Here is a 20,761-nt window from a genome sequence, read left to right as displayed (position 1 = left end):
TGTTTACTTTAATCTGTACTTTCAATCTCAAGAATCAAAAGATTTTTAAAAATGTAATTTCAAATGTGTTGGAATTTAACACACACCAAGAAAGTAATTTCGTTAACTAAAATTAATTAATGCAGCAATTTATTTAAATTAAATTTTAATACTAAGAAAAGAAAATAATAGAAGTATCAAAAATTTAAAACACTGTCTTTTAACTTTTAAAATCAATATATATAGATAAAAAAAATTAGTTGATTTAAATCAATGATTTTTTTAAAAAAATCATTTGATTTAAATCGTGATTTAAATCAAGCTGATTTAAATCAACGAACCCTGCTACAATCCATTACTCTTTTGAGAACGTTGCTATAAAAAAATTCAGATTTTTGTTTGAAAATTCAAATTTAAAAAAATTCAGATTTTTGTTTGAAACAATTCCATTGCTTTTATTTTGCTGATTATAGATTATGCGTTATGACATAAATAGGTTTAGAAAAAAGCAGGTGTACTATGTAAACATTTTAAACAGAGCTTTTCAGAAAATAAATTTAAAAAAATTAAGCAGATGTTAGAGTCAATTTTCTGGTATTGATCAATTAGCCATAAAAAAAAACTATATTATGCATTTAAAAACTTGCTTTGCAAAGAACCTTACTGATGAAAACTTAAATAAACAAGATTCTACTCTACGTTGGTTTAAATTTTTTGCTTTAACAATAATGTAAATAAATGTTCAGCTAAATTTTAAATATTAAGCCAAAGAAATTTTTACTATTATCATTATTTTAAACATCATAAAAATATTCACTTCTTATCTTAAATTTGAACTAAATAATTCAAAATTAAGTGAAAAATACAATGCTAGTAGTATAAATGTTCATAAGCTGGAGTTAATGTTTAACAATGATGTTAAAATTAAATTGTTTCCGATATGTTGCAAATTTTAAAGAAACCGAATTTTAACTTCATCTAATTTCAAAATACTTAAACATTACTATCATGACTATAAAAAAAATTTCCAACATTATATCTTATTAAGTTTTATTTATGAACACATATCTGCCTACCCCATTTTCTAAAATTTTGAAGATTTATTATAAAGTTGCTGTATAAATTACCGAATGCAGTAGTTAAGAAGAAAAAAAATTAATCAAACCAAATCATGACAAACATTATTTCACAATTTAATTATTTTATTTTAAAACAAAATACAATATAAACTTCACTCAACTATAAAAGCAATATATTCTTACCATCATTGTTTAATATAAACATATAATCCTTAAAAACACATATTTGTCATTTAATAAAATAATTTTTATTGAAAAAAGCAACAGTTGGACTATGTGTTATCATTTTTATTATTATTTTCTAATAAAAAGAATTCCAAAACTTTACAGTAATTTATTTCATGCAGTTATTTTCCCTTCAATTGCAATTTTTTGTTTATGTGCAACTATATATCAGAGCAATAAACTGATGAATCTGCTTTATTGAAAGATTTTATAAAATTGTCAGCAACAGTAACCACACACACACAGCAGGGATGAATCACACAGAGATCTTCAAACTTCTGCACAACAACAAGAGGACTTTCAGCTCCGGCAGATTTAAAGAGAATCTAACAGCATATACACATCAGTTGTTTTGTTTTCTGTCAGGATTGAACTTACGGGCCCTCGTATTCTACCAGAATGTCATTTTCCATTTGCATTATCCAGCAGCCCAGACGAAGCTAAAATTATAAGAGAGAAAAAGTTAAACTTTACATTGAAAACACTAAATTTAAAACTATTAGCATTGAATATTTCTTTAAGACTTAAATCATTTAAAAAAATTTTAATAGGTCTAAAGTTTAATAGGTAGATTTCTGTAACAATACCTAAACCAAAAAATCTCAGTATCACTGCGCAAGAGTCGAAAAATATTTCATTTATAACCACTCTCAAGTAATAATTTTATTCTTTCCTAATTATTTTTTATTAAAAAGAAATTATAGTTCAAAATCCTTAAGCCCTTCTGAATCACTGGCGTTTAAAAGATAATTCCTTCTAGAAATGTTGTTCTTTCTTTCATTTTTTCAAAGAACACCATAATTTAATAAAGAACATTTTATATCTTATTGAAACCTGACTGTGAGTGGGGATTTTGTTACTAATTCAGATATTTGGAGAATAGGAAATCTGTGAAATTGGGGAAGGGGGATTCCGTTTTAAAAAATACGATTTTTTGGCCACCTAAATCTATGAACTTTCCATGATTTTTTTCTTTTAAATAGTTAAAATCATGACAGTTCATGACTAATTTTGTTCAATATTGAAATGCCGGACTTTCCTTTATGTAAATTGACAGAGAGTTAGTCTAGAATGACCGGTCACAAGATATCAGGGCAGTACTATGTAAAGTTTTAACTGAGTACAAATACTTTAGGATCTCAGCTCAAGTTATCCATAACCAAAATTGTTCACAGTCAATCATTTGAAATAAATAAATAAATAAAATAAAATAAAAATGAATATTTTCATGTACAAGGGTGGCTATTGTACAAGTGAGATATCTTTGCTTCGATTCAAGATGAAAGTTATTTTAATTAATTAATATTATTTAATAATGTAATTATGGCTCAGTCTTAATGATAAAATTCATGGATTCAATTGGCTGGAGTTCAATTAAAATATCTTAAAATACATTAAAAATAGTTTGCAAATTCAAATATATATATATGGATCACACTCTAGAACAACGGTTTCCAAATGATGTTAGGGGTTCCGTGAAAGAGTTCTGACAGTTGAGACTTTTTGAACAGTTTTTGAAATCCTTAATTATATTTAAAGTAATATGCCAAAAAATGGGAAATGAAAATTTAAAAAAAAATATATAATTTTTCTAACAACAATTTTACAAAAGTATGAAAAAAAACATGCATTTATAAGAATTTGCAATAGTATTTAACATTGCGCTTTTCAAATCAAACTAAAATAAAAGATTTTTTTTTAATAAAGAAATATGTTTCCCTAATAACTATTTTCAATATTTAAAAACAGTTTTTAATAGCAATATAAAAACAAATCTTCAATTAGACTAGATTCATCTCTAAGACAGTGTATATTCAACTGTTAAACATACGAGTAAAACCTAAATTAAGATTATTAAATATAAAACGATGAAAAAAATTTATTTCTCCTTTTAAATATTAAAAGTTCAAAATTAAAATAAAGTTTTTACCCTAATTATTAGCGGACTATTTAATCATTTAGGGCTTCATAGCCAAAAAAAAAAAAAAAAAAATTGGGAACGGCTTTTCTGGAATTGTGCTATTTAATGTCCTGTTAACAGAAGACACAGAAGAAAGTATTATAATCTAATTTCTGTTTGTATTTATTCGTCATTTGCATGCACTTTACAGAGCTACATGCTACCTTCCTTTAATCAGGATAAATATAAATACTAAAAGGTCTTTCATGCTCTATCCATTCTTTAAATAAAAATTAAAATTGATCATGAAGGAAAAAAAAAACTATGATTACCACAAATATTAAAAATTTTAAGTCTTTTTCTTATGTTTCACTGCATTTTAAAAATATTTTTGCACTGAGTTTGACTTCCTAGCCTTTTCAACAGTTTCATGGCCACTAGTAACACATATAACACTTATTCTCAGTAGCAGCTGATTTAGAACGAAAAAAGAATATTTGTATGGAAATATTTAGCAATCCTGCTTAGGTATATTGAATAAAGTAAGTTGAACTATTTTTATTGCTGTCATTACCATCCTGACCCTTGATGAGTTGATTTTAACATTATTGAAAATTTTTGTTCTTGATTAGTTTATATTAGATAAGTCTTTGTACAAAATATATAATAGTTTTTAAAACAGTAACAATATTTTGTTTCCTGCAGAACAGCAATCAAGATGGATAAGAAATATTATAAATTTCACGGTAACTGCTACATAATATACTAAATATTTTACATATAGAGAATTTTAGGGATTTTTATTGTCATCAAAATACAAAAAACTTTATTACCATAATGTCTATAAATGGTCTGCAATATTTTTTCTTTATGATTGGCATTAAATGAATTCGAAATTTTTTTATGTTAACTCATAATTTTAAATAGTAGTAGACAAGTAAATAATTATTGATAGTTAAAAGATTTAATTTAAAAAGGGAGTTCTGAAAAAAAGAAACAAATTTTTAGAGCACAGAAAAAGAAAAGCCTTAAACTGATTCCTGCGAGGTCCATTTCATTATGTATTAGTAATACTTTTTAAAATATTCAACCCAGCAATAAATTGAGTAAAATCTCTATTTTAACGGGCGATTTTTTGAAAACTCAATTATAGATCTAAAATGTACAAAAATCAGGAGAAAAGCCAGAAGAAAATGGCAAAATCCAGTAGTCTGCTGAGAGATCCAGTAGAGTTGGCAGCTATGCTGCAGGGTAAAATAAAAAAAATGTCCATGCATCTTAAACTATACTATTACCATTTATCTTAAAATTTGTAAACATATGAAAATACATCTTAAGCGCATACATCTTAAAATTTGTATAACAATTGTAATGACAGCTTGAGATTCCTAATGACAGAAATGAAAATAGAATAATACAATGTAATTTTTATTTATTTCACAATCTTAATTTAAATTTAGCACATTGAATTGTGTACACAATTTTAGATGCTAAAATTTTGGCCGTTTTTTGTGTAATAATTTTGGATTTTAATATTTTATTTAATGTTAAATGGAAATTCATTAAAAATGTACTTAAGTACTTTTAATACCTTCGCATTTTGTATCATTTTATTTTTTAAAATCGCTACAATAATTTGTAACCATCAGGAATAAATAATTTTTTGTATTCATCTTAAATAGTCATTGACGACAGGGGTAATTGTGAGCCCATGTCAAAATTCCGAAAAAAATTCTCGAGTAAAAAAAAAAAAAATTTTAAATCGAAACATTAGAAAAAAATTTAAACAAGGTGTTTTCGTACTTAGTTTACTTAAGTTATACTTAATTTAGTTTACATAAAATATATTTAAGATTTTACACATACCTATGATGACTTAGAGAAGTAATTGAAATTTACAAATATGTCTTTCTTTCTTGAGTTTATGATTATAATAACTATTTACTGATAAAAAATGAATATTAATCTTGAATATAAGCTTATAAAGTAGCTCTCCTTACAAACAAATAAAAGTAAACTGTGTTTTGAAGTTCCACCGTTGAAAATTTGATTTCCGAAAACTTTTGTGATCAATGATTTTTTGAAACATCTAAACCTTCGATCTCCGGAAACTTCCGAATCATGATTAGAGAAATATCCGGAAATCCGGATTTTTTCCGGAGCACAATCAGCCCTGATTAAGTTTTAGGGTATTTTTAAAAGACTCTGTTGTCAAATGAAATAAAGCTCTTTTTTTCTGAATAACAAGCTATTTTTATAACTGCTGTGAGTTTGCAACAACTGTTAGGACATCCTAGTTCCCACTGAATTTCATAAAAAATTCCCTGACTTTTCCAGGTATATTAGGTAAATTTAAATGGAAATTCATCTCATATTTTATTTATACCATGCGATTTTTTATCAGAAAACTTAGTTATTTTTATTTTTTGTTTTTGCTACATCAAAAATTAAATTTTGTGAGCAAAAACATTGAATGAGAATGGAAACATAGAAAAGTTTCACTTAAAAGTAGAATTATATAAAATAACTGTAATAGGCCCATGGGAGCCCCGGTCATGTTTGACCTATCTTTAGCCAATATTATTATCCATGCTAGTTCTGAAAACGATGTAAAACATCAATAAGAAGTAAAGACACATTTTTGTGAAAGTTTTATATTTTAATATTTGAACAATGCTACATTATCTGAGCTAACAATAAGTCTTTGATTCAAATAATTTTCATTCATAAAAATCTCACTAAGATTTAGAAAAGCTGAATAACTTTTAAAATATTCAAATTTTTCTCTCATTCTAAGTCAGGATAACTCACTAGAGCAAGATAGTGTTGTGAGGCCACAATGGACATATTTCATAACTTTTAAAATTTCTTTAATTTCTTAAACTTGTTTTTTTACTCATTCTTAATCAAATTATAATTAAATCAATCAGTTAATTTTTATAATGGCGAATATAAAATATTTTATTCTTTTCTCATTGATCAATGTAACGACTAATTTTTTATTTCAATACTAATGTAGATTCATTAATTCACCGTTGCGCCTAATAAATTTTTTTAGAAATTATTTATAACTCTTCATTCCTAAATTTCTTACTGCAAATATGTTTAAATTACACGGTTATACTAATTCTCACAGTCCCAACAAGACTGCGATTTGGGATTGCCACGGTATTTTTCAAACCTAATATAGATCATGGGGGGTTGGCTTTATTTTCGGCTATGTTATTTTTTGATAAACCACCAACTTTGGATTTCTTCTCATGATTCTAACTGTCTGTGGGGAACAATTCAATTACTTTTTAATTTGGCTTTTGATTAGGTAGGTCATGGGAGATTTATCCCCTATAGCCTGCCCTTATTAATATTATATTATGCAAAATTTATTTAGCTAAAAGTCTTATTGATAGAATATAAATTTTGTATCTTGAGCTCTACAAATAACTACTAAATACAAGTTTTATTATTTATGATCCAGTTTACATCTTCAACTTTCATTATCCTGTTTTTTATCACTATCTTCAATTAGTCAATTATACCATACAACTTCCAACCACACCTGAATTTTGTCTTCACAAGTGCATATAATTATAAATTCTCTTAGATTGTAAGGCGGTGGTCAACTTTTTAATCTTCTTTGTGAAAGAGCTTTAAAAAACACTGTTAATGTAACAAAACCAAATTCCTTGCCTTGGACTAACAAAAAAAAGTATGCCAAGAGGCATTTTAACTGTTAAGCATGTTTTTATTTTACAAAGCATTACTTGATCAAATTTAAAATGAAAGAAAATTGCTTCAGTGCCAAATTACCAAAGAGAGTTACTTTATCATGTACTTCTATGCAAATAAAGTATATATATTCTTGTAAGATCATAAAAAATTTACATTGACTTATGAAAAAAGAGAGTATAAAATGCAAAGTAGGGGGGGGGGAAGACATACCTAGCAGATAGGGTAAAAACTTCACATAGGAAATTAATTTCTAATGGTTTGTTCTGTGCATCATAGTCAACATTTTATCAAGCAAATACCTTCAGGGTTTTTAAGCAAAATATACCAGTAAAGGATGCATGTGTAAAAAAACATGCACATTTCAATGTTAAACTTAAAATACATTCTGGCATTTTTTTTGTCCTTTATTCCTTAGTATATTTAAGATGTTAGATTTCTAACATGAATCCATCATTACCATTTTCTCGCAATAATTATCATCCATGATACTAAATTGTTTGTTTTCAAACTATTTATGTCCGAAGTTACTTATTTTAAGTTTTTTAAATGCCTAATTTTAACTGTATGTTATGACCTAAACATTATTTGCGAATTAAGAGACTGAAATACTAAATAAAAATAAAATAATAATTCTAAATCTGAAAAATTGAAATAAATTCAGACTTTGTTCACATTTATAGGAAAAAAATTTACAACATTTTATTTTTTTCTGATTTTCTAGAGGCACGTCATTATTAACTTTAAAACAACTCACAAAAACTATATTTTTCAAAATTATACATGATTTATGACAAAGAATTATGAGGACAGTTTTTGACAAATTTATAAAATTTGACCTTCTTAGCTTTAAAATAAATGTAATCTTTTATGAACTTTTGTAATTTCCCAAAGTTTGCCTCTATAAAAAATGAAAAACTGTACCTGTAGCAAAAATGTAAAGCATTTAGGAATGAAAAATCACACATTACAATATGTATGTTAGCTGAATAACTATTTTCATACAAGGTGAATAAAAAGAAAATATTCAATGAATCAGTACTGGATAAATTCTATATTTTTTGAAGTAACAAACTTTTTATATTCTTTATTGTTTTATGACACATTTTCAGTTAATTTTTACATTAAAGATTTTAATTAAGTTGCCTTATGTATGGGGGACAAAATAAAAAGGAACGACCTTGAATATTTTTTGATTTAATGTGATCGGATCTTCACCTTCTAGGACTCACTCTTAATGGCTGGAGGGGGTGACCTCAAATATGCTGATTAATTAATGTAGACAATATTTTAAGTCTAATTAATACATTACATATTAACAATATTTAATACATTAATACATATTAACAATATTTAATACATTAATACATATTAACAATATTTAATACATTAATACATATTAATACGTATAACTTAGTCAATTAAACACGAGGTAGCTATTGCTTAAAAATAATCAAAATTGATTGAGTAAAATTTATTAAGATCTTGTATTTTGTTTCCTGTTTTATCTGAAATATTGATTATTAATATTGCTCTGAGTTTTTAATTAAATTTACAACATTAAGTTTTAATTAAATATTTTTTTAAATTAAACTCTTTTGTGATTTGTAATAAAAATACACATTGTAATGGACAATATTAAAAATTTAATGAGTCTTTAAAGATAAGTTTTCCTTCAATGTTTGTTTATAGAATTATGAAAGCAGGGATGGACTGGGATACCCTGGAGGTTGGTGGATGCACTTTTTACTTTTTATGGGGTGTCAGGTGATATGTATATATTTATATCAGTATGTAAATATATATATATATATATATATATATATATATATATATATATATATATATATATATATATATATATATATATGTATATATATATATGCAGTATTTTCCTTAAGCGACTTTAGAATGGCATAAAATAATTAGTAGTAAGTAATTTCAAAAACTGAGAAAATAATATTAACATGTTAATGTCTAGGATGCATTTTTTCTTACATTGATCAAATGCTACAATGTAAAGTAGAAAGCTAAAAGTCCTGCCTGAGGATTTCCTTTTAAATTTGTTGGAAGCATTTCTGAAATTTATCAAATTAAGCAATCAAATTTATCAATTATGCACAGGGTTAAACTTTTATAAATAACATACAAACATCCTAACAGGGATAAAACACTATTTTTGTACATTCATGATGTTACAAACATCCTAACAGGGATAAAACACTATTTTTGTACATTCATGATGTACTCTAGCTTGGATCTTGCTTACTTAGCTTACCCTTATAAAAGTTATGTTACATATAAAGAAATTTTACTCCACAATTTATTTTTTCTTTAACAGGAAAATAAGGTAGGGGTGCCCAACCTTTTTAAGTGAAGGACCATTTGCACGGCAGGTAGATAACAAAGGGCCGCACGTATATTTAGTCATGTCAGTTGCAAATATAATGATTTTAATCTAAGCATTATGAAGCACTAAATAGTTTTATCAGTAAACTTAATAACATATTTGCAGAAAATTAAATACTTTTAACGATTTTAATTTATTTAAAACTAAAAAAAAAACAAATACTTTTTTTTAAAAAAACTTTTTCTATTTTTCACAATAATTAATGTATCAAATAAATATGCATACATAAATATTGGAGGGGGAAATACAAATTCTAACCAAAAAGAAGCTTAAAGAATGAAAGATCAAAAAATATATGCATTTTATTGAGTAATATAAATTTGAATTAAATATTTTAATTAAAGAAAATTCATAATGTTTAAGCAAAAACCAAATTAAAAAAAACTTTTTATTGCGTTCAGAAGCTCTTGCAGGCCGCACATCAACAGTCAACGGATCGCAGGTGGTGCACCCCAATAATTAGACTAAAGAAAAAAAATTCTACAAATAAACATTTTACATACCACAAAAAGAATTCTGTTGTAGAGTTTTAGACCAATTTGGCGCAAGCACTGAATGAGCAGAACCTGAAAAGTAATTTAATTTTAATAAAAGGCCAAAACATTTGATTAAAACATGAAAATATGATTAATTTATTTTTTATTTTTAATTAAAACTATTAATACCGTAGAATTTAAATTAATCTGAACTTGAACTGGAGACAACATAATAGAAGCAACAGAGTTTCCAATTATACAAGGCAAAAAGGTAAAAATCTTTAACATTCTAAGTTATTGCAAAACAATTTAAGATTAACAGAAAGATATATTTAATTGAAAAAATTACAACGTGGGCTCAAAACTAATGATGGTCCGAGACCATCATCATAAATCCAACCATCATAAAATAAATAATCCATGGCCTCCCTGACCAGCAATCATTGTTAACGAATGGTAAGCTGTTTTAGTTATATGATTTGAAATAATAAAAAATAGCATATAGTGCAAAATAGAATATTTCTTCATTGTTAGGAATGAAGTTCCATTTGACAATTCCATATTCTATTATTGTCCATATTCTATATTATATCATTACAGTGTTTCCACTACAAAGCGAGAATCTTGCATATTTTTTTCTTTTCTCGCATTAAAAAATTATTACCGCGAGAAATTCACGCATTCTATACATCAATTTCAAAATTCGCGAATTTCTCGCATTTTGGAAAAAGCTCAGAATTACACCATTTAGAATAAAATCCGTTTCATTTTTCTTCCTGGATCTTTCATTATTTTCAACATCTGCCCCGTTATCTAGCTTCCCTATTTACCAGTATTGCTCAGAACCTTTTCGAACAACAGAACACAACCACGGAACTCCTTTCAGAACACATTTCTCTGCAACCACGTGTTTACCGCAGGTTAGGTTTCTTCATGTAAGACTTCATGTAATTTTTTATGCACTTATGTAAAATGGACAAATACCTTGTAAAGGTAAAATCTTCTATGATGATGCACCAAAAATATTTAATGCTTTAAAAAATAGAAGACGTTAAAAATGTATTATAATTAAAGAAATGATTTTTTTTCAAGAGTTTTTGTGTTTTTTTAGTTTTTAGAAATCTCACCCTGTTTTTGAGAAAGGGTGAGAAATTCTCACCCATTTTTTTTCTATGATGAAAACACTATATTATCCTATCTATGATGAAAACACTATTTAACATTCACACTATTAATTTAAAATAAAAATTCAAATAGAGACAAGCAAATAGACCATTGAAACTGCGTATGAATTAGGTAGTAATATATTTTACAGGGATGAGAGTAGTCAGAAAGTAAAAAAGAGGAAATCCAAGAATGAATATATATATGTATATATACACAAAAATTTGACAAAAAGAGTGAGATCTTTAAACTTGTAAACCATGTGATTATAAATCCTGATGATTAATTTTAAAATTGTATGAATATATAAATATTAATCACATGCCTTATTTTAAAATTGAGACAATATGAATCCCGATATGAGGCTTTTAAATCACGTGAATATGAAACTCTATATAGAATTTTAAAGTATGCAGAAATACAAATCATGATGCGTAATTTTTAGAGCACGTAAACACGAATCAAGATGCATAATTTTCAAACCGCGCAAATACAAATCACAATGTCTAATTTTTAAAGCACGTTTAAGTACGAAAATCGATGTTTGATTTTACAAACGCAAAAACCTATCACGACATAGAATTTTAAGCTCGCATGAATACCAATCGCTACATAGGGTTTTAAAAAGCGTAAATACAAATTACTTTATTGGATTGGATTTCGTATAAATATGAAAATCGATGTTTGATATTACAACCACAAAAACGAGTCACGACATAGGATTTTAAGCTCGCGTGAATACGAATCGCTACATAGGGTTTTAAAAGCACGTAAATACAAATCACTATATTGGATTTTTAAATCTCGTAAATAAGAATCGCAATGTACGATATTTAAATCGCCTGAATAAGACTCGCAACGTTCAACTTTTAAATCAGGCAAATACGAAAATCGATGTTTGATAATATAATAGCGATTTTAAAAATTTATAAATGCAAAACGCGATCTAAGAAAACACGATCGTAACTAAGAATCATAATGTGTGATGTTTGAATAGCGTAAATAAGAATCGCATAGCGCAACTTTTAAATCAGGTGAATACGAAATCGATGATAGATATTAAAATCGCGAGAGACTGGACTTGGGATTTCTAAAAGACTTGTTTGTATTGTTTTTGTTTCGACATAATAAATAAAAATTTACAAGATTAAGTGAATGAGCAAATAAATATTTTCACCCCAAATCCACCTCTATTATTTCATTTATTTATTATTTTTTTCGTTTGCTTTCACGCCAGACAACAGGGTCATGACGTCTGAATTGCAAAAATACGAGCTATCCGGCGGACGAATAAAAATACGGAAAATCTTATTTTCTGAGAAGAGAAAATAGCTAAAATAAGTAAAAATACGGAAGGGTTAGCAGCTAGGATGTAGTTTGAATTTTTTGTTTATCTTTGAAAATCGTAAATAAATATGATTATTTTATTTTAACAATTGAATTTTCAAAACAAAAAAAAAAAAAAAAAAAAAAAAAGCGGGATATTTATTTTTAAAAAAAAAACGAAACTTTTAGAGAATCCGAGTTTTTGATAAAAAGGCTGAAATTCGAAAGGCAAAAGCGAAAAAATATCATCTCTGTATAAAGGTCAACCAGTTTTATCCCAAGGAAATGATTTTTTGAGAAACTTCAGAGTGAAGAATGAGGATTTCAATGCTTTCGCTCCGCGGAAAATTAAATTCCTCATAAAATATTTTAACTTGTTCAAAAAAAGTTCCGCGGAAATTAGCGGGAAAAATGGAAAAATCTAAAAAAAAGCGGAAATCCGCAAATTCGCGGTAGAATCTCATCCCTGATTTTAGTAACTTGTTCATTGTACCAGTGATTACATTTCCTTAATTTCTAACCATGATTGCAATAAAGTATCAATCAGAACAAGTTGGAACTGGAGCCAACTCTAGAACAATGGATAAAGTGAATAAAAGTAAAAATGATTATGATTCTAAAAGAAAGTAAAACTTCAGGGTTAAAAAAAAAGAAAAAGAATTAACGAAACTAAAATCATGCATCTTTTTTAAAAGAAAACTAATTATTATTTGCCATTTAGTTAATATTATTTTTCTAGCAACATCATCTTAATTCTTTAGTAATAAAACATACCAAAGATGCAAAATAGAAGTATGTATTCATATTTCACAAAAAATATCTCAAAATTTTTTAAGCAAGCTGTGATGGCTCAGGGGATAGAGCGTTCGCCTTCCAATGAGGTACACCAGGATCGAATCCTGGCAATGGCTGGTCGATTCAAATTCCGCATTCGGCTTGCACCGACCACAATGCTGATGCGAAATATACTGAGTGGCAGATGAATCATGGGATATAGTCCCCTTGCCGTCAGGTTAAACGTGGGAGGTTTTACGCTCCATGTAACGCAAATATGGGTAAGCTCCATCAAAGAGTCCTCCAGAAAAGCAAATCTTTCCCAATATTTGATCCAGTAGTTCCCTTGTCTTCTGGGTTGGGTTCAAAATTACAAGGCTACGGAGTTGAACATTAGTAGTCCTAAACCCAAAATTGAGTAGGCTGTTCAACAAGGGTTAAAAAAAAATTCAGGAAAAAAATTGGACTCTTAAATTTATGATGAAAAGATAAATTCTCTTATAAAAAGATCAAGCAAATAAATAAAACATTAAAAATTATTATCTTTAAATAACCAGATCCTTCACTTCAAAAAGAATTCTTTTTAATCCTTCAGCACCCAAACTGTTCTAAAAATTACCCATTTCCATTACCCATAATATGTTTCTCTAGATAAAATTCCTATGCTTCCATCTTTATGACAACCAACATTTAACAAAACCTTCCCCTTTGTTAGTTTGTGGTTGCAAATCATTATACAGATAGTAAATACAAAATACAGTAAATGCAACCAATACTTGTCATCTGCATATTTTCAACATTTACAGTTGTATTATTTCAAAAAAGGAATTTGGAAAAATCAACTGCACTGGGTAAAGCTTAAACAGCATTGCATACTATACAAAAACGGAACAAACAAACAAAAGACATAAAAAAGGAAATGAAAAAACTTTAATAGCTTCTGTGACAACTCATTTTATAATAAATCCAAGTAGTAATAGAAGCAATAATATATGTTATACAAGTAAAAATAACAATGTCCGGAAATGAAAACAATGGCCCTCAGCAGCCAAAATTAGTGAAAAATTGAATAATTTACACTATTACAGAAAAAACCAACCTTATATGTCGGCCTCTCATCTACTCTCTTACTTTCTCAAACATTTAATTCAGTGTGTTGTGACTAACTCATAACACAATTAAAAATTGTTAAAGTATTAAAAGTGACATGTTTTGAGCACTTAAAACATAGCCACCCATTCTCAAGACACACCAGACTAAATGAGGAAACCAAAAAAAAAATTTTTAAAGGAATAAATGTCCAAAAAAGAAATTCATAAATAAAAGTGAAAGACAAAAAAAATTTACGGTCGACAAGAGACAAAACAGATAGATATGGGTCTTTATCTGATTTATCTAAAGGCTGGTAACAAGAGTACTAAAATAATTTCAACTTTTCTTATTTTATATTTAAAGGTAATAAAGTTTTTTGTTGTTCATTATGAAATATATTTTCTAGCTTCTGTTTCTTGAGATTATTTATTTTAAAAGAAAAATAGATCAACTGAGGCCTGGCTATATATCATCAAAAAAGCAAAAATTTCAAAATCTCAACTTTTTATTTCATTTTGCATAATTGTAAATTTAACGTCAAATAATTAAGATAAGATAAATACCAGTAACTGGGTCCACAGTTACTCCCAACCAGGGTGCAAAGTAACGGGATAGAAAGTCATACTGATTCCCAGCATCATCTTTGCAATTAAATTTGTCTCTTGCTAGTCACTATCACACCAACAACCTCTGAAGATGTAGATAATAATTGATTTTCATTGCTTTTGAATGATTCAAACTCATGCCTGAAAATTTAGGTACAACATTAGTTTGTAACAGAATCATAAAAACTTACAGAGAATATCAAAATAAGTATTTTCAGAATGTTTTTTTCTGAATTTAGAACATTAGTAAATTGTAATTGTTCTTAAGATTCTATGAAAATTGCTTAAATAAAACTACTATTTAAAAATATTGATATCAAAATTTTTACTTTAATAATTTGATCTATATTTTATTTTTCTTGAAAAAAAAATAGATTAATATGGTATAAAAAAATTTTCATCTACAATTAAATAAGAAAAATAATAAACTATTAAAAAAATTTTTTTGCGTGAAATTATGTTTGAGTAAACAGGTTTTATGAGTGGGTGCAATTTTTTAAAAAATTTCCTTAGTATTTTTGAAAATTGATTAAAAACACAAAAAGTGAAATTAACATTAAGGGGTCCAAACTTTGGAGCGCTCTCCTGGCCAAACTATGGGGACCCTATTTTCCAGACAGGGTTGCCACTCAAATCTGGAAGGAAAAAAAAAATTCCCCGTGTTTTCCCTGTACATATACGCAATATATTAAGAGGAAACAACAATTACTGCACTCTTGTGTGAGCTACATTAGGCAAACTATATTTATTAGTTTTAATTGCTGGCAAAACAGCTGAGCATACATAAATAATGCTATAGTATATGAAATAGTTTAGTACAGCTGAAATATCATGGTTAAATATCCCATAGATTACACTTTGAGTGGTCACCATTTTCAAAAGATAAAAATAAGAAAAAAAATTCCCTGCATTTTCCCAGTTTATAAAGAAAAAATAAAAATTCCCTGTTATTTTAGGTGATTTTTAAATTTCCTGTATTTTCCAGGTTTTCCCTGTTAAGTGGCAACCCTGCCAGATTCCGGTTACCTCCTATATTTGAAAGGTTAAGAATCCAAAGATGCAAAAAAACAGATATGTTAATGCAGAGAAAATACATTTTTGTGTTTGATTCATAACTTAATTAATGGTTAGCACTTAATAATTAGCATATTTGAGGTTACCCCTAGAAACCATTTAGATTGACACTAAAAAAATGAAAATTTGATCATTAGAACAAAAGTTATTTATCGTGATGTCTTTTTTTTGCGCACCTGTACATAGAAGATATTTAAAAGATGGTAATTTTAATGCACAAAAGTAACATTTACAAAATTAAAAGAGATAAAATTTTTTATACAATATTTTTTTCTTATCAACACAGTAAAAAATATAGATATTGAAAAAATTATATAATTACTCCTTTTTCATACTTTATGAGTCTTCATGGCATTAAAAGAAAGATAAAAAAAAAGAGGATTTTAAAAACCGTGAAATTTAAGGAAGTAACTGAGATTGATGCTATAGCCATTCATTTGTATTTACTACAAAATCACTAGAACCGATTCCCTTTAAGAAGGGGTTAATTAAATGTATGCAGTGTGATTCAAGTATTGTAATAAATAATATTAATGGGTGCCACTCTAAGAAACTTTCAAGATAGAACTTATTTTTTGACCAATTAACACAGTCTGTTAAACAGAATATTTCAAAAAATTATTGCAGCTCACTTATCATGAGGGTGGTCAATTTATTATATCATTGAGTATATCAGCGGATATTTCATTGCCAACTTTTTTAAAAATTTCTTCAACAAATAAGGAGAAATTTGAGAATATACTTGTAAACAGGAGACAGTTGTAAAATATAGGAGTCTTTGTTAAAAAACAGAAGACTTGGAACGTATGTAATTTTACATTCCTTTTTAATTTTATTTCCCTTTTTTTAATAATTTTAAATAATTATTAATAAACTAATTTAATTATTAATTTTATATCCCATATTTTAATTAAAACTAAAAAACGTGATATTAACATACATATAAAAAGTTTAAAACTATAACGAAATATACTGCAGTTTTAGTAGAAATCATAGTAAATATGGAATATATAGAATAGAGAATAGAATTGAATAGTTAGAATTGAGGTACAATTTACTGTAGTGCTTTTTTTGTAGCCAGAGGAAACATTTCCATGCATTTCACATTCCATTCAAAGTTAAATTTACACAGTAATGCAACATTTTCCAAAATTACTACACAGTAATTTTTTGAAAATGTTGAATTTTTTTTCTCGTTTAATTAAACAAGTTTCAAAATTAACAAAATAATTGAAAATAATTTTTAAAAATTTAACCAAAGTCATTAGGCTTTAAAATAATTATTAATGAAATCTAGCAGGCTTACCAGGAAAAAAAGTTAGAATAAATATAATAAATAAAATAATAAAAAATAAATATAATAAATAAATGAAGTAAAATATTTCAGTTACTATTTTTAGACTATGTAATATTTTAAACTTAGGTGATCAAGTAACAAGTTTAACAGACATACGATTGCTAGAAGAAATTATCTTAAATTTTTTATTCGCAATGTATATTTTTTTTGTATTTAAATTCTTTTTATCCTTTTGTACAAGGATAAAAAGGAAAATCATTATTGATACATAAAAAAGTATATGTATTGAGAAAAACGACATAATACTCAATTTTCGCACTTTGAAATCGTCAACGCATGAAAAAAAAACTTTAAATTTCCAGGAATAACTGAAAAAAGAATGATTAACCCGAGTGTATTTATAACTAATCGAGAGCGACAAAAAGGGGTTAATTAAATTTATGTTTTGAGATTCAGACATTATCTCGATATTTTTGATATATTTAAAAACGTATTAAAATAAACGAAATTTTAAAAAAATATAAAAAAATAAATAGTGATAAATGCCAAATAACTAGTGGAAAAATTATACAATTATAAATAAAAATACTTAAATGTGCGATTTAAATTTCTCATACTACAATAATGTAGTGATTTTAAAAAAAAATCGTGAAAATCAACAGCATTGATTTAAAAAAAGAAAAAAATATTAAAAGGTTGCTTGGATTTAGTGATGATCAAATGCGTTTGAAACTAATTACTCAAATGCGCATTCTAAATAATATTGCATGTAAAATTATATGGTATTGCATGTAAATTTCATAATATGAATTAAAAAAAGCACAAGAAATCAGTAGCAATAACTATGACAAAATCAGCAAAAAAAATTGTATAAGGGAAATTTTTGATATATTTAAAAACGTATTAAACTAAACGAAGTTTTAAAAAAATATAAAAAAATAAATAGTGATAAATGCCAAATAACTAGTGGAAAAATTATACAATTATAAATAAAAATACTTAAATGTGCGATTTAAATTTCTCATACTACAATAATGTAGTGATTTAAAAAAAAATAGTGAAAATCAACAGCATTGATTTAAAAAAAGAAAAAAATATTAAAAGGTTGCTTGGATTTAGTGATGATCAAATGCGTTTGAAACTAATTACTCAAATGCGCATTCTAAATAATATTGCATGTAAAATTATATGGTATTGCATGTAAATTTCATAATATGAATTAAAAAAAGCACAAGAAATCAGTAGCAATAACTATGACAAAATCAGCAAAAAAAATTGTATAAGGGACTAATAAATGCACCAATAGAGTTTTGCATATCATAACAATGTATAAACAATAAAGGGATTAAAAAAAAAAAGCATTGAGAAAATTTGCAGCATTAATAGACGATAAAAATGATCGAAGTACCACATGGATGTTATAGTATCACAGTATTTATGATAGTATTCACACAAATCAAACATATCAAAAAGTGATTACTGAAATGTGTGATTTAAATTTTGCGTGTCGTAATAATATTGGAGTTTCAAAAACTATGAGGAAATAACTTTCATGAATTGCAAAAGAAGGGGAAAAAAAGAAGATTGAAACACAGATTTATTGGGGGATCGCTCGCATTGAATGTCAATTGGAAATTTCCATGTTGCGTGATCATATTAAAAATTTATTCAATCTGATTGTAGGCGAATAAATACCATTGAATAGATTAATTCTTCTGTTACAAATCGGAATTCACAACATAACTGGTACTCGTTAAAATATAAGTTTTAAAAACAATGAGAAAGAACTTTTGAATGTTTGCTATTTTGGAATTACTTTTTAGAATATCAATTTTATATTTCAATGCTTGCCTCACTAGCTCACCAATTTGAGACTAAGTTATTATGGAATTTTTTTTATTACACTCGTGTTCTTCTAAAGAAAAACAAAAGAGGATACTGATAAGGACAGAATAATTTTACTTAAAGCATACCTGTCAATATTGGAGAAATAAAATAACAGAGATTTTACTAGTGACATTTTTTAGGCTAAGAGTAAAGTTTTGATACATCATACATAATCATGTAAGTCAAAAAGAGAAATTCAAAATTGGAAATAATATAAGCACTTACATTTATCTCAGTAAAAAATATGTATATAAATCTTAATCTAAAGAAATTTTTTTTTAAAACCATTAATAATAATTAAAACTATAAATACTCAACATACTGCAGAACAGACAATAGCACTATTTGTTCAGGAATAAGAAAAGTATTTTCACCATCAGCGGATATTTTATCACCGAAGTTTCATTTTTTAATTTCTTCAACAAATAAGGAAACATTTTGAGAATATGCAGGTAAACAGGAGGTAGTTGTAAAATACAGGACCCTTTGCTAAAAAACTGACTTGGCATGTATGCGCAAGTAACGAAATGTAAATTTTAGATTAGCAGTACTACCATTTTGCCAGAATATAAATTTGCCAGAATTCCGTGAATTAGCAAAAGAATCACATGCCTGGCTCTAAGGATTGATTCTCACGACTCAGCATGGTGCCAAAAACAAAATTTCCGATTTTTAGCATTTCATTAATTGCCTTCAAGACTCAAAGATTTTATTTGTCTTACAGAAAATGTAAGTAAAACTTTGCATTTAAATTAACATTATTTCAGTGTCTGAAACACGGTTTTTAATTTAAAAATTTAGTCTATTTTGAGTAAAATAAATTTACGATTTACAGCAGTCAATATTACAAAATAAAAAGATATTCTTTTAATTAAAAAATTACAAGAGACCCAGCTTCAGCTGTTTTAGGTGTTCAACTTATATTTTGTTTTCTTGTACAAAATCTATAAGATTTAGAAAATTGAATTTGCAGAGGTGTGTAAAAAATGTACAAGGTTAACAAGGAATTTTACATTTGATGCTTAGTTTGAAAATCAGTTATTGCTATATTTGAGTAAAAAGATACCCTTCAAGTTTCTTTGCAACCCTCAGGTATGCAACTAAAGAATTGAATTTTGACATGCTGAAAGAGGCAATTTATTTATGAACTTGAGTTTTTTTCATGAGTCGAGTTTTGAGTAGTTTCTTTTCTTCAAAATTCCAATTTGTTAAAAAATTATAGCAATTTTAAATGCTTTTCTAAAGAAGTTTTCGTTAAAAAACAGGAGACGTGACAGATATGAATAAGCAATGAAGACGCTAAAAAACTTTTTGTTCGTAATAATGTATTATACAAAATTATAATAGTTTGTCACCATGAATAAAGGAAATTCAGAAACAAAAGTGGATTTAAAAAAAATATTTCTAAGACAGAAATTTTAAGTTCCCTAACTCAGACATCCATTTGACAACATTCCGTTTTTCAAATCGCGTTTTCCCGATATTCCCAGTATGTACAAACTCTGATATTTCTATAAGAAAGAGTGCATTTAAAACACACACACATACATATATAAATTTGCAATTACATAAATTATATGCATGAACAATTTAATAATTTGTCTTCAAATTTGACCAACATAAATACATTTAGCAATCCACAGCTCATGGTTAGTAACTGATATCAGGTTATAATGAAGTTAAACTAGCACACTATATATAAAAAAAGAAATAATTAAACAAATAATAAATAAATATTATTTTAAAA

The 20,761-nt window shown here is 26.7% G+C and overlaps 1 protein-coding gene across 7 annotated transcripts in view; it reads right to left on the bottom strand.

Annotated features, from left to right (window-relative positions):
- Positions 1 to 1,057: 1,057 nt before the first annotated feature.
- The window catches only part of LOC147806712 (serine/threonine-protein kinase mig-15-like), a 61,990-nt gene continuing 42,286 nt past the window's right edge, over positions 1,058 to 20,761 (bottom strand). For 3 of the 7 annotated variants that reach the window (XM_087167041.1, XM_087167040.1, XM_087167039.1), the window contains exons 12-14: positions 14,715 to 14,897; positions 9,823 to 9,885; positions 1,059 to 1,723 (exon numbers count right to left, since the gene is read on the bottom strand). Coding sequence is in view for 1 of the 7 variants with exons in the window: in XM_087167047.1 (XP_087023173.1) it covers positions 1,686 to 1,723; positions 9,823 to 9,885 (101 nt within the window). In the remaining 6 variants the exon portion in view is untranslated. Of the gene's footprint in view, positions 1,724 to 9,822; positions 9,886 to 14,714; positions 14,898 to 20,761 lie in introns of all 7 variants that reach the window. The other 4 variants (XM_087167044.1, XM_087167042.1, XM_087167047.1 and 1 more) reach the window with 4 other exon arrangements.

The sequence above is a fragment of the Parasteatoda tepidariorum genome, chromosome 7 (assembly GCF_982258835.1).
Source record: "Parasteatoda tepidariorum strain Cologne lab strain chromosome 7, Ptep-v5.0, whole genome shotgun sequence".
NCBI classification, from domain to species: domain Eukaryota; kingdom Metazoa; phylum Arthropoda; class Arachnida; order Araneae; family Theridiidae; genus Parasteatoda; species Parasteatoda tepidariorum.
The sequence above is the reverse complement of the archived record's forward strand: the minus strand, read 5'-3'. Positions and strand labels throughout refer to the sequence as shown.